The sequence below is a fragment of the Pseudorasbora parva genome, chromosome 8, assembly GCF_024679245.1.
Source record: "Pseudorasbora parva isolate DD20220531a chromosome 8, ASM2467924v1, whole genome shotgun sequence".
Lineage (NCBI taxonomy): Eukaryota > Metazoa > Chordata > Actinopteri > Cypriniformes > Gobionidae > Pseudorasbora > Pseudorasbora parva.
In genome coordinates, this window is record NC_090179.1 from 17,508,025 (window position 1) to 17,522,716 (window position 14,692).

Genomic DNA, 14,692 nt, shown 5'->3' on the forward strand with positions numbered 1-14,692 from the left:
TTCAGTCTAAGGGATGAAGTTGGCATTAGGAGCAGTGCATGGCAGTGGTTTTCATCATACCTCTCTGATAGATCAGTCAAGGTTATGATTGGAATCTCGTCCTCTCCTTATGCACCGCTCAGCTATGGGGTACTTTATAGGGGTCCCTCTTGGGACCTATTTCATTTAGTTTGTATATGCTCCCTTTGGGTTCGATTATGAGAAAATATAATATCGCATACCATTGTTACACTGATGTTACTCGTGCCTTCATCACTTCCAGGCATGATTATTGCAATGTGCTATATATGATTTATATGGGTCTCAATCAATCATTACTGAATCGCTTGCAATTAGTCCAGAATGCAGCCATGAGGCTGCTGACTGGTACTAACAGGAGCGAAAACATCACTCCCGTCCTAGCATCTCTTCAGTTGCAGCGTAGGATCCATTTGAAGGTTTTATTATTTAGATCTTCTGACAAAAAATGTCCTGCATATACCTTGCTCTCACTTGACCTGATCTGTTTTTTTCTGTAGCCGGTCCTAGATTGTGGAATATCATACCCCAGGACATTAGATCTACACCTTCCTTTCCTGTTTTTAAATCCTGCCTAAAGACGTATCTCTACTAATTGGCTTTTGAATTAAATTAATCTTTGTGTGTTTTATTGTGTTAGATTGGTTTTATGTGTTGAATGTTGTTGTTTTTTTTGTGCATTTTTTTATGGGGACATTTGGTCCCCACAATGTAATATAAACAAGGGCACACATACACACACACACACACACACACACACACACACACACACAGACGCGCACGCCCGCACACACACAAACACACCAATAAGGCATCAGGCATAACATTATGACCACCGTCCTGATATTGTGTTGATATTGTGTGAAACAACTGTATGACTCTGCTCTGACACAGTATTTCGTGTGACAAAGCTGTCCTGGAGCCAAAGCCAAACTCTGCAGGACAGTGGCTCTTTAGCACAGGACTTGTCTACCCCTGCTTGAAGTAGAGGGAAACAATGGTATAATTGTATAATTACCTAAAGGTACAGTTGTACGTTTTGTGACCCAAGGAACAAAATTGTACCTCCACTCTACTTTTTTTTTCTCAGTGTGCAGTAGGCCTAAAATTTTTACAAAAAGCCAAGCTCCTCTGACAGTCATTGTTGTCGAAAACCTCTTGTTTAGTCAATTTTGAACATGCAGAAATTGGAACAAAAATGTATTTTGATGATCTTTTGAGAAATGTGATGAATTGACTTATGCTATTAAAAATAATATGTGATATTTGTTATGTATACCTTGCAAATTATCTTAAGATTGCAATGTTTGTGTCTCTGACTGTTAGCTTATAGCAGCTATGAAAAAGATACTGACATCATTAACACCTACCATGGTCTTTGGTCTGTTAATGCCTTAAATACAATGGCAATTATATAGAGAACACATTAGGTGGCTTTGCTGATGATTTATAATGGATGACATATAGCAAGTGATGCTTATTAAGTCTTTAATGCCATATTCATTAATGGATATATTGTTAATAATACATGAACAGAATGAGACTAACATAATAATGTCTGCTGTATGTGGTTACTGTATGATCAAAAATGTGTTTTGTTCATTATCAGATGTTTCCATACATGTTGAGATCCTCCATGTTATTGTATTCAGAATCATGATCCTTATTTAAGGGGGGAAAACAGGGATAAAAAGACAGCATTTTAAATCATAGAATCTGAATATGTTATTCACGGTTTAATAATGGGAGCAATAAATAATATACTCACTGAGCAGGATTTTGGCTCACTGAGGTGCATGGTAAAAAGAATGAAAACACAATTGTTACATGAATATCTGCATACATCATGGCAACTGTTGTTACAGGAATCTTGAAGTGGCATTGGAACTTTCATAATGAAACTGCTCATATACTAAATTGATTGGTCTTTTTTTGTTGTTGTGTAAAGGTATTTTGAATGCACTCTACCTCTTTGGTGATGGCATACGAGGTTTAGAGAAAGGCTTGTTTCCACACGTGTTGGTTCTGTAAAGTGAAAAGTTTCATATAAGTAATGCCCTTCACGAGGCCTTATTACAAGACTCCAGCAATGTGTTAATATGTGTTGATTTTTGATGGTAAGACACTTATGAAAAATATAATAATTTCACCATTTTCGCCCCTCTAAGAATCACCTGTTGCACATACAGTGGCACTGTTTTTAATTAATAATTTGGACTACACTGGAAAAAAAAATCAGGTCTACAATTGAACCTTTTCAAGTGACTGATCACATCTAAATTGTTCAGTTAGCCAAATTGAATTTCTGTGAATTAAATTGCATCAATTCGCAGAATTTCAATTCGGCCAACAGACAAATTTAGATGTGATCCGTCACTGGAACATTTTTTAATTGGAGCAATTTTTTTATTTATTTTTTATTTTTGTTTTTCTTACATTTTTCTTACAGTTTTCTTACAGCGATTTTTTTCAAAAACTACATCGATTGAATAAATAATTCACTCATAAAGACAGTTACTCAATTAGAAAGTGCACTACTCTTGCTACTTTTACGGTGGCTGCATCCAAAATGGCATGCTTCCCTATTATATATAATAGGCGAAAAACAAGAAAGTATATCCAAATTCACAGTATAGTAAATGAGTAGGCAAAAAGTACCCAGATGACTAATTACTTCTGACAAAAATCTGAAGTGTGTATACAATGGACACTTTACTATCCTATAAGGCTAAGGGAGAGGATTTCTGAATGGCTGTGAACTGACGCAACTGAAAATGTCACGTAATGACAATAGTGAATGTAATGTGTCCAGGTATATTGTACAATATAGAATTGACTTTTTGGGATTTCAGACCATATTTTTATTTGCCAGAAATATAAAAGTAGTATGCTAGTATGGATAAAATTTGAGGACAGTGTAGTCTTCGCCTAATAACATCATCCTATTCTGATGTAAGCACGCACGGAAGGAAAAACTTTTACGTTAGTAGACATGCTTGGGAAGTAAACAGTTCGAAACCAACTCTTCTCTGTCTGTGTAATCTTTCTTTTATCAAACAAAGGAGACACTACAGAGAGGATATGTCCCTACCACTTTTTTTGGCTCTGTCTATATTGCCCCACTCACACACACACACACACACACACACACACTTTTTGAAACTTATCACAGCACAGAGGTAGTACATAATAGAAAGAAACGTCTCCATTTGAATAGAGATTTGTTCGTTTGTGTTAAATACAACGAGAAGTGTTGTTTTTGCGAGTGTTCATTGCCGCTGTTATCAGTTCTCTCTCAGCGTTCTTCACACAGACAAGCGCTTCAATATATCACTTAACTCGGTGCGGACACTCTATTTATTCTGGTGAAATCACAAAACAAAATTCACACAAACGTGTGCCTGCTCTTGATTTAGAATCACTGATGAACACTTTTAGCTTCAATGAGAAAAAAACACAATTTACTACAAAAGAAGCTATACAATAGACTACAAAAATTCCATGTGAATCTGCAATTGTATTAATGACATCACTTATATTAGGCCACAATAGATGTAAGGATGAAACTATAACATTAAAAAGGACTTCTGTGTTGATTCATTAACACTGCTCTTCTTTCAGACATACTCCGTTGGGGGAAACATTTTAAATTTAGTCTCAGGACCAAACACATAAAAATAAATTCAACTGAATTAAGAAAATTCCAACCTTGAAAATCTGTTCCAACGTGATCTCCTACATCAGAGAGTAAGATATTATATTATAAATGTAAAGATTGTATCCTATAGCATGAATCAATCGGTTTTCAAGAAATTTTTTTTTGAATAAAAGACATGAATATATGATACATACCTCTGTTCGATTTGTGTTACTGACCCTTGTGTATAATCATGAGGCTGTCTACAATCAATAATGACAATATGAGAGCAATGTTCACTGAAGAGAACGTTTTTATAAAGAACAAGTATTAGCTTAAAGTAATATACACACGCAAAGGGTTACCTGTGTCGTCTCTTGTATATGATAACTCCAGCAATTATGCAAGTGAGGACGAACACAAGTGAGGGCATTAGGTAATGAAGCCCAATAGTCTTCAGTCCAACAGTTTTTTCTGTCTCATAATTTAAAGGGACTAAACGGATTAGATTAATCCTTATTAATGCACAACATAAAGTATCATAACTAATAATTCAAAAGACGAGTGCAGACATGTTCATATACACATAAATCACTTACACTGAGCACTTTTGCTCTTTGTAGTTGTCACTGTTATGCTGCCATAATGTGTTACAGAACACTCAATAGTGGAGCTTTCTTCCTGTACGATGCCTGTGCGTGTCAGAGTGATTTTCCACAGGCCGTCATTAATATGCTCATCGTCTAATTGATCTGCTCCTTCAGTACCGTTCAGAATAATGTTTGGTTTGCTGAATGGACACGTGTGGAAAGTTGAACATGTTATTGTAATTGTCTCACCCATCCATTCACCTCCATAAATATTGATGCTAGGCTGCTGTGGACTTGCTAAAAAATAGCAGAAATGTAATTATTAGGCAATGCACTCTCAAAAACAAATCAGGAGTCAAAATTTAAAGAGATTTATAGTACTTGCCATCAACTACAATTGTGGAGGTGACATCATAAAATGCATAGGTGCTCGATCCAACGTGTTCAGGGTCAATCCATGCATACAGTGTCTCTCCATGGTGGGTCTGTTCCAGGTTTTTGATCAGCAGACTGCAATCCCAATATGATGGGTTTCCATATAGGTCAGTTTTTCCTCTAAACTTCGCAATGACATCATTTGCATGCAAAGGATCATAAACTAAAGGATAACCTTTAGAGACCCACTGATACCACACAACTCTTCGTGGGTTTTGGGGTGGGTATGATGTGTAAGAGAAAGAACATGGTATAACCAGACAGGAACCACGGAGGACATGAATGTCTTTTGGCATTTTCACTTCCCATGCTAAAGTATCATACAGCAGAACAGCTGTGGGGAAAAAAATTTGGTGTCATTAAGGAGTATTTAAGCAGATTATTATTATAGACTACAATATAACAGAACTAGCAAACTGAAAATAAAATTCTGCGAGAGCTGAAATTAGTTCATCATTTTTAATTCTAGTAAATCAAATTCTAAAACATTCAGTCTTTTAAATAGCATATACTGTTTTTGCTGTCTTGTTCATTTGTTTTTTGCCATACTTTTTTTATGAGTGTATCATATATCCTTCTTAAGTCATTTAAAATACTTTATTTAATTTGAGGAATAATTGTACAGCAACAGAAAAGTAAATTTTAAAGAAAACACACTGTACCTTGGAAAAGTAAATGAAGTATCAAAGATCCCGTCATACTCCCACAAAATATTGCTGTTTGATATGAAACAGATGAAATGTTGATAGCAAGCAAAACAGTGTTCTATCAGGTACGTCTCAACAATGGAAATGGCTCTTTAGGGACTTTCACAAGTTATATTGCATTGCAAATTCTTTTGCTGTTTTCAGCTGTGCGCTGTAACCAAGAAACTACCAAAATAGGAAGTGAAAGTAGCTTCAAAATAAGTGAGACTGCTCTTATGACTTTTGCTTAAAGGTGAACTATGTAGTATTTTTGCAGTAAAATATCCAAAAACCACTAGGCCAGTGTTATATATTTTGTTCAGTTGAGTACCTACAATATCCCAGATGTTTCCAACTATTTGTAAATTGTGAGAAAATTGCTATTTTAACTAAGGACAGGGACGTTTCAACATTGCATTTGAGAGAGTCGCCTGTCAATTGCATCATATCTGCGTTACCCTCGGTTTCGGCTATTATTTGGCAGGAGCGCTTTACTCTTAGCAGTGTGAACAAGTGAACCCACGGAGTAACGTCATAACATCGTTTTAAACACACTTAAATGTATCTAATATGATAAACAGAGCTCCATTACCTCAAAATCATAACCGGAAGAGCTGATCTGTGCAGGCGCCCGGCAATTGAGTCCCGTCCCGTCATAATAAAAGTCCCGGTATTTGCAAGGCGGGTATTTGTTTAACAGTCGCTCCAGCAGCTTTGCTCAGGTCCATAACACTCGGTCCTGCTCTGCTTTAGACTACAGTAACGTTAATAACCGCATGCATGAACGTGATTTCTGCCCGAGTCCTATTTTTCACCGGCTGTGATGAGAAGACCACATCTCCCAAGATGCTGCGCTCACACTTAGCGTCATCAAACTACGCATTTGTTTTGCATAGGCGCCCTCCAGTGGACTAAAGCTGCATAGTGCACCTTTAAATGTAACAAATTGTTTCCCTTTAAAAAATTCATAGGCTCCTGCTCAAACAAGTGGATCGGGACAGAATCTAGTAACAAGGACAGCAAAATATAAAATTCATAAAGTGAAAGAAGGCTTAGAGTTAGGGTCAAAGAGAAGAGGGGAGCTATGTTGTAATTGCTTAGATGACTACACTGAGCTGGGTTGGACTACACTTTCCAGCATGCAAAAAAAAAAAAAACTTGAAATGACAAATGATGCCTAGCAAGCAACATTGAGACAATTAAACAAAAGAATGAGAACACTTAAACCAAATGTATGTTACTTTATTTATAGAAAGGTGGTACAAGCATAATTTTCACACACACACAAAAAGTTTTGTGATTTTTTTTTCTTTTCGTAAAATACTTCTTTATACAGAATAATGAAGCGTAAAAGAATGTTAAAGTCAATACAAACTACCTACTACAGACTATTTATGTATTTAAGGTTCTAAAATTAAACTGAAGCATATACCGTATATATAACACGCAATATATATACCGTAATTCCTCAAATAAAGACCGGGGCCTTTATTTACCTGAACTGCTGATGGGAACCGGCTTTTATTTGAAGCAGGCTTTTATTAGGGGCAGGCCTGTATTTCTAATTCCATCTGTTTGAAATATAATTGCTTTATGTAAACCGTTTTCAATTTAAAGTTATTGTTCCAGTGGACAAATATCTTTGATTTTTTTAAGAAACATTTGCAAAAATATCACCATACAACAAAATAATATGCATTTTTTGTAATTCCATGCACAGCTCCGCATCCGAAGATGAACGAGTTCTCAGCGAATCTAGCCAAGCATGACATCTCATCAGTTTGCACATACAAAGTAGGTGCTTAAATTTACTGAATGAGCCTACAAAAGCAGAAATAAGCCATTTTAAATAAAGATCCAGGTTTAAGCAAATAAATAAATCACGACATTAAAGTTTAGTGAAATTAGGAAAGATTTAAGAGATTGTTAATTTAGTGCATATTTTGTTCTCATGTCACATGTAATAATATCAAGCCAAGGTTTACTGAGTTTTACATGATTCTTTTGTGGAGTGGTTTTTGGTGAAATGTACTAAAATAAATCTACACCGTACACCTGTGTACGTTGGCCCATTTCTTCTCGACGCGTTGGTTTATAGAACAATTACTCCAAATCGCCCTCTAACGTTTCAAAGAATATCACAATGCTGAGCGCGTCAAGAGGCTAATATTAGGTGCGTCTTAATCAGCTCCAGGGACGTGCACAGGATTTTTGAGGGGCAGTTGCTCTGACCTAAAAAAAGGGCATCCCCCCTTATCATCTGTCCACTTACATATTATTATTATTGCCATTATCATTATTATTTCAATGCCCCTTGTGGTATTTATGTTCTGCTCAGGAAAAATATAATAGGTGGGGCTATTTTTTTACAGGGGGGTCTGGGGGTTTCTCCCCCAAGAATTTTTTTTATTTTGTAGATGTGATTTCCTGCATTATGGTGTGTTTGAGGCCATTTCCCTTGCCTATACCAATAAAGAACTCAAACCAGTCAATATCAATAGTCTAATAAAAAAAGACAATATTAATTTAACTGCCATCAACAGTTTATGATTGTCTGTTTGTTATACCTTTCCGACAACGTTAAGTCTCTCCCGACAACCGCGACAATCTCCTTCTAGTGCCACTCATGCAGGCTCAGCCAGGGCGGTTAGAAGGATTTTGGGGGCCCCAAGCAAAATGGACATGGCTAACCTTCTACAGATAAACGGTTAATGATTAAAATTTTTTTGTAAAACTTTAAGAAACCATTTTTAAAACATCTATAAACATTACATAGACAGACCAAATATTCCTAACACTTTGTTAAGGGTTACTAGTCGGTTTGTAAACTGTCTATAAACATTATCTGGATGGTTATTATACAGTTGCAACAGATGACTATAATACCTGTTAAATAGTTAATAAACAGTAACAGTAAAACATGTTGGTTGTCCTGATACTGTACTTCAAAATGCAACAGTGTAAAAATTTCCACACAGAATAAAGTAACTGTTCAAGATCCATTGGTAACTTATAAAAATAATATCATATTTGCATAAACTGTTAGTATATCCCGACACTAGCACATTAAGATAAGTTATGGGGGAAAAAATCATGTTCCTCTGCCTGACCTTTCTGGTTAAATAATGTTTATAATAATAGTTAATGCTATATTAACTATTCCAGGTTATTTATGCATAGCATAAAAATAGTTAGTAGCCTATAGCATGCTATGCCACTTTCATCAAAACCTATTACAAAGCTATAACAATTTTAGGTCATTAAATACGATAAACAGTTATTCTGGAACACATCTGCGTCTTCCTTATCCCGTTAAAAAACATTTAACAGTATGTAACCATATTCCGTCCGTTTGAAAAAAAGTCTCACTTACTGTTCGTTACAAGCAGCATTTGCCGTCAGGCAGGTAACGTTAGCTAGCATAAACATATTTTTGCTAGCCTACCTGCTGCAAAATTACACCATTTTTGTACAAATAGAGTTATTTTATATAGTGTAATTTATCACTTACCACTATCTTGTTTTTTCTCTTTTTTCTTTTCTGGATTCCTAAAGCATAATTCCGCTTCATGATCGCCGAGGAGGTTTTGTATTTGCCGGCAGCAGAGTTCGCGTGGTTGGGTGGCTGCTGTCAGCGACGACGACGACTGAGAGGGCCCCCTTGAGGGGGATTCCGATAACAGTGTCATTGCACTTTACTGCATTGACTATGAAAGGGGCGCTCAAGCAGTTTGTCGTTGCATTTTATTCTTAACCTGTCGTTGTCTTGAGGCCCCAGGCCAGCTCGGGGCCCAAGCAATTGCTTGACTTTCACTTTCGGACGGGTACCCGAATATGGAAGTGAACGAGGCTTTGCGATTTTTTTTTTTTTGTGTCTAGGCCTACGTGAAATTCTGCATCCATTTTTTTATTTATTTTTTTCCACCTCGGAAGGGCAATGTGAGTCGAGAAGGGCATATGGGCAGTTGCCCGGGCAACCTGAGCAACCCCCCTGTGCACATCCCTGATCAGCTCCCTAGTTCAGTAGTCAGGGCACTGATCAGGACATACCGGTAAGTCAATGGCCTGACTCCCTGATCAGTGCCCTGACTACTGACGGAGCAGATTGAGGCGCACGCATTGTGAAGATCAATGTTTGTAGCCTGCCTGACACGGCATTTTCACAGACGTCGCATCTCTCATAGACTACAGTAGCCTATTTAAAATGGCACATGCATCCGTTATATTCTCAATTTAATTTACAAAACAATCCCTGTAAAGTTGAAGAGGCCGATTAGTGTGTGTGTCGCACTGGCATGACTCGCATCAGGGCGCGTGGCATCAGGATGGTTTCGCATTAAATTAACACCATTCATGAGATTATCCACTAATTTTCCCCCGGCCTTTATTTGAGACCGGCCTTTATTTGTTAGTGCTGACCACGCCCCCGGCCACTATCAGAGGCCCAGCGGTTAATTGACTACAGGCTTTTATTTGAGGAAATACGGGATATATATATAAAGGACTAAATGATTATTAGGAACACCATACTACTGTTTGACCCCCTTTCAACTTCAAAACTGCCTTAATTCTACGTGGCATTAATTCACCAAGGTGCTGAAGGCATTCTTTAGAAATGTTGGCCCATATTGATAGGATAGCTTTTTGCAGTTGATGGAGATTTGTGGGATGCACATCCAGGACACAAAGCTCCACATCCAAAAGAAGCTCTATTGGGTTGAGATCTGGTGACTGTGGGGGCCATTTTAGTACAGTCAACTCATTGTCATGTTCAATTTGAAATGTTTCAAGCTTTGTGACATGGTACAGTATCTTGCTGAAAGTAACCATCAGAGGATGGGTACATTGTGGTCATAAAAGGATGGACATGGTCAGAAACAATGCTCAGGTAGGCCGTGGCATTTAAATGATGGCGAATTGCCACTAAGGAGCCTAAAGTGTGCCAAGAAAACATCCCCCACACCATTGAGACTCATCAGACCCGGCAACATTTTTCCAGTCTTTATTTGTCCAATTTTGGTGAGCTTGTGCAAATTGTAGTGGAGATAAGTGTGACCCGGTGGGCTCTTCTGCTGTTGTAGCCCATCCGCCTCAAGGTTGTGCACTAACAACCAAGCCACACTCAAAATTGCTTAAATCACCTTTCTTTCCCATTCTGACATTCAGTTTGGAGTTCATGAGATTGTCTTGACCAGGACCACACCCCTAAATGCATTGAAGCAACTGCCATGTGATGGGTTGATTAGATAATTGCACTAATGAGAAATTTAACAAGTGTTCCTAATAATCATTTAGGTGAGAGTGTGTATGTATATATATATACATTTCATATTTTTGTGAATAAACAATGATGAACAGAGGGACATGACAGGAAAATTATGCGATCTGGAACTCTGAGCACATGCTCAGCCTCAATTATGTTTCATATTCATCAGTATTTTCTATATTGGTTGGTGCAAGCAGCATCATAATCATGACCCTTAAAGGAAGATTTAAAGAGATACAGTAGGTCAGTGGTCAGGGATATTTCAGCATATTTGAAAGGATAGAAATTGAATGTGATTTCATGCTGCAAGAGAGTAAAATTAAGTGATAAATGTACTCACGCGGTAGGATTTTGGCTCACTGAGATGCACGGGGGGAAAAAGATGGTAAAAGTCGCATAAATATTGGAATTTATCATAACTGTTAAACTAAATGTATTTAATAGACTTTTTTTTAAATCACCTGCCATATGGCTAAGGAGCATGACATGTACAGCTTCTGTACAAATTCTACAGTTTGTTCTTCCATCATAACAAATTATGTTAAAGAACAAGCTCAGGAATTTTGAAGTGGCATGAGGATTTTTGTCACTTTTATTACATTTTATTGTACAGGGTAGTATTGCTGTGTATGGTGAATATAATGAATTTAGAGCTTGAGGGACTTTATCACTGTACCTCTTTGGTGATGGAATATGAGGTTTGGAGAAAGGCTTGCTTCCTAACACTGTGCATGTGTTGTTTGCCCTGTGAAGAAAGAAGGTTCATTATTAGGGATGTAACAATATATCGTGCCACAATATATCGCAACACAAAAAAATCAACAATACAGTTCCTTCTAAAAAAAATTGTATATTGCGATAAAGTTCATTATTTTCCATAATGTAATGATACAAATTAAACTTTCATATAGTTTAGATTCATTGCACTCCAACTGAAATATTTCAGGTCTTTTATTGTTTTAATACTGATGATTTTGGCATATAGCTCATGAAAACCCAAAATTCCTATCTCAAAAAAATAGCATATCATGAAAAGATTCTCTAAACGAGCTATTAACCTAATCATCTGAATCAACTAATTAACTCTAAACACCTGCAAAAGATTCCTGAGGCTTTTAAAAACTCCCAGCCTGGTTCATTACTCAAAACCGCAATCATGGGTAAGACTGCCGACCTGACTGCTGTCCAGAAGGCCATCATTGACACCCTCAAGTGAGAGGGTAAGACACAGAAAGACATTTCTGAACGAATAGGCTGTTCCCAGAGTGCTGTATCAAGGCACCTCAGTGGGAAGTCTGTGGGAAGGAAAAAGTGTGGCAAAAAACGCTGCACAACGAGAAGAGGTGACGGGACCCTGAGGAAGATTGTGGAGAAGGACCGATTCCAGACCTTGGGGGACCTGCGGAAGCAGTGGACTGAGTCTGGAGTAGAAACATCCAGAGCCACCATGCACAGGCGTGTGCAGGAAATGGGCTTCAGGTGCCGCATTCCCCAGGTTAAGCCACTTTTGGGCTACAGAGAAGCAGCACTGGACTGTTGCTCAGTGGTCCAAAGTACTTTTTTCGGATGAAAGCAAATTTTGCATGTCATTCAGAAATCAAGGTGCCAGAGTCTGGAGGAAAACTGGGGAGAAGGAAATGCCAAAATGCCTGAAGTCCAGTGTCAAGTACCCACAGTCAGTGATGGTCTGGGGTGCCATGTCAGCTGCTGGTGTTGGTCCACTGTGTTTTATCAAGGGCAGGGTCAATGCAGCTAGCTATCAGGAGATTTTGGAGCACTTCATGCTTCCATCTGCTGAAAAGCTTTATGGAGATGAAGGTTTGGTTTTTCAGCACGACCTGGCACCTGCTCACAGTGCCAAAACCACTGGTAAATGGTTTACTGACCATGGTATTACTGTGCTCAATTGGCCTGCCAACTCTCCTGACCTGAACCCCATAGAGAATCTGTGGGATATTGTGAAGAGAAAGTTGAGAGACGCAAGACCCAACACTCTGGATGAGCTTAAGGCCGCTATCGAAGCATCCTGGGCCTCCATAACACCTCAGCAGTGCCACAGGCTGATCGCCTCCATGCCACGCCGCATTGAAGCAGTCATTTCTGCAAAAGGATTCCCGGCCAAGTATTGAGTGCATAACTGAACATAATTATTTGAAGGTTGACTTTTTTTGTATTAAAAACACCTTTTTTTTATTGGTCGGATGAAATATGCTAATTTTTTGAGAGAGGAATTTGGGGTTTTCATGAGCTGTATGCCAAAATCATCAGTATTAAAACAATTAAAGACCTGAAATAGTTCAGTTGTTGTGCAATGAATCTAAAATATATGAAAGTTAAATTTTTATCATAACATTAAGGAAAATAATGAACTTTATCACAATATGCAATTTTTTTGAGAAGGACCTATATGCATCATGAATAATGAAATTACTGGTGAAAATTACTGTGTGAGAAAAAATTCTAGTTTACAGACTTTTGGTTTACTACATTATATGTCATGATAATTGTAATGTTTAAAACTGCAATGGGGGAATATCTGTGGGTGCTGATAATGCCAAATGTTTGTGTTACTAGTAAAAAGTGGGCTACATTATTTTAAATCTATTTGTTTTATTCCTGGCGAACCTACTGTGTTTTCAAACCGCAAGGTTGCGCAACAAATAAAGCTTGTCTGTCAGTATGAATGAATGAGCTGTCGATTTTCCTTCATCTTTTATTTTGAGACATCATGAGAATAATGTAACGCTGCATTCTTTTCCTCATGATTATTTTATTTTTTCCGTTTGCATTACACTGTATAAAACAGTATAAAAAAGGACAACATGTACTGTACATTGGTGGTCTGTTCTCTCGATTTAATTTAAGATAAAGTAACATTCCATTAATAATTCACTGGAATTCATGAAGAATCTCTCATTTTTCTCCTCTTTTCAGGATTGTTTTTACAGGTAAGTACAATTTATTATCTTTCAAAATAACGGAAATAACTTTAAAGTAGTAATATGCAATGTTTAAGTTAATAAACATTTGATTAGGGTAACGTGTATTAAATAATACAGATATACACCAAATTAGGCATAACATTATGACCACCTTCCTAATTGTGTTGGTCCCCCTTTTGCATTCAAAACAGCCCTGACCAAGTCAAGGTGTGGACTTCACTAGATCCCTGAAAGTGTGCTGTGGTATCTGTCACCAAGATGTTAACAGCAGATCCTTTAAGTCCTGTAGGTTGCGAGGTGGGGCCTCCAGAGGCTTGTTTGTTCAGCACATCCCACAGATGCTCGATTCGATTGAGATCAGGGGAATTTGGAGGCCAGGTCAACACCTCAAACTAGTTGTGCTCCTCAAACCATTCCTGAACCATTTTTGCTTGGTGGCAGGGTGCATTATCCTGCTGAAAAAAGGCCACAGCCACCAGGGAATACGGTTTCCATGAAAGGGTGTATGGTATGTGGTCTGCAACAATGCTTAGGTAGGTGGTACACAACATCCATTTGGCAGGACCCAAGGTTTCCCAGCAGAACATTGCCTAAAGCATCACACTGCTTCTGCCGGCTTGCCGGCTTGCCTGCTTCCCATAGTGCATCCTGGTGCCATATGTTCCCCAGGTAAGAAACACACACACACCTGGCTATACATGTGATGTAAAAGAAAACGTGATTCATCAGACCAGGCTACCTTCTTCCATTGCTCCGTGGTCAAGTTCTGTTGGTCACATGCCCACAGTTGGCGCTTTCGGTGGTGGATAGGGGTCAGCATGGGCACCCTGAATAGTCTGCAGCTATACAGCCCCATATGCAGCAAACTTTGATGAACTGTATTCGGACACCTTTTTATCAAAACCATCATTAACTTCTTTAGCAATATGAGCTACAGTAGCTCATCTGTTTTATCAGACCACATGGGCCAGCCTTCGCTCCCAACGCGCATCAATGAGCTCAACGTGCATCAACGTGCCTTCATTGGACCTTTTGATAGATTCTGACCACTGCAGACCGGGAACACCCCACAAGAGCTGCAGTTTTGGAGATTCTCTAACTCAGTCGCCTAGCCATCA

The 14,692-nt window shown here is 38.2% G+C and overlaps 2 protein-coding genes across 6 annotated transcripts in view; both read right to left on the reverse strand.

The window, feature by feature from the left end:
* Positions 1-1,492: 1,492 nt before the first annotated feature.
* On the reverse strand, positions 1,493-5,530 carry si:ch73-380l3.3 (sialic acid-binding Ig-like lectin 13). Its single transcript, XM_067451623.1, has 9 exons — positions 5,343-5,530; positions 4,631-5,014; positions 4,255-4,542; positions 4,021-4,150; positions 3,871-3,918; positions 3,727-3,753; positions 1,987-2,043; positions 1,787-1,805; positions 1,493-1,680 (listed from the first exon to the last, which is right to left on the reverse strand). Exons 1-9 carry the CDS (start codon positions 5,377-5,379, stop codon positions 1,624-1,626), a joined length of 1,047 nt encoding a protein of 348 aa, XP_067307724.1. The 5' UTR covers positions 5,380-5,530; the 3' UTR covers positions 1,493-1,623.
* Positions 5,531-6,607: 1,077 nt separating this feature from the next.
* LOC137084205 (sialoadhesin-like) overlaps positions 6,608-14,692 on the reverse strand; it is a 28,297-nt gene continuing 20,212 nt past the window's right edge. For all 5 annotated transcript variants that reach the window (XM_067450243.1, XM_067450242.1, XM_067450244.1 and 2 more), the window contains 3 exons: positions 11,309-11,377; positions 10,973-10,991; positions 6,608-10,845 (listed from right to left, as the gene is read on the reverse strand). In XM_067450243.1, coding sequence (XP_067306344.1) covers positions 10,798-10,845; positions 10,973-10,991; positions 11,309-11,377 — 136 coding nt within the window. In that variant the 3' untranslated portion in view covers positions 6,608-10,797. The remainder of the gene's footprint in view (positions 10,846-10,972; positions 10,992-11,308; positions 11,378-14,692) is intronic.

What these genes read in the sequence shown, in the direction of transcription:
- si:ch73-380l3.3 (XM_067451623.1), bottom strand. Translation starts at nt 5,379, where the DNA reads ATGACGGGATCTTTGATACTTCATTTACTTTTCCAAG. An exon ending in ACTTCATTTACTTTTCCAAG is followed by an intron (nt 5,015 to 5,342) that starts GTACAGTGTGTT and finishes TTTTCCCCACAG; the next exon opens with CTGTTCTGCTGTATGATACT. An exon ending in CGTTGGAACAGATTTTCAAG is followed by an intron (nt 2,044 to 3,726) that starts GTTGGAATTTTC and finishes TTCACTTTACAG; the next exon opens with AACCAACACGTGTGGAAACA.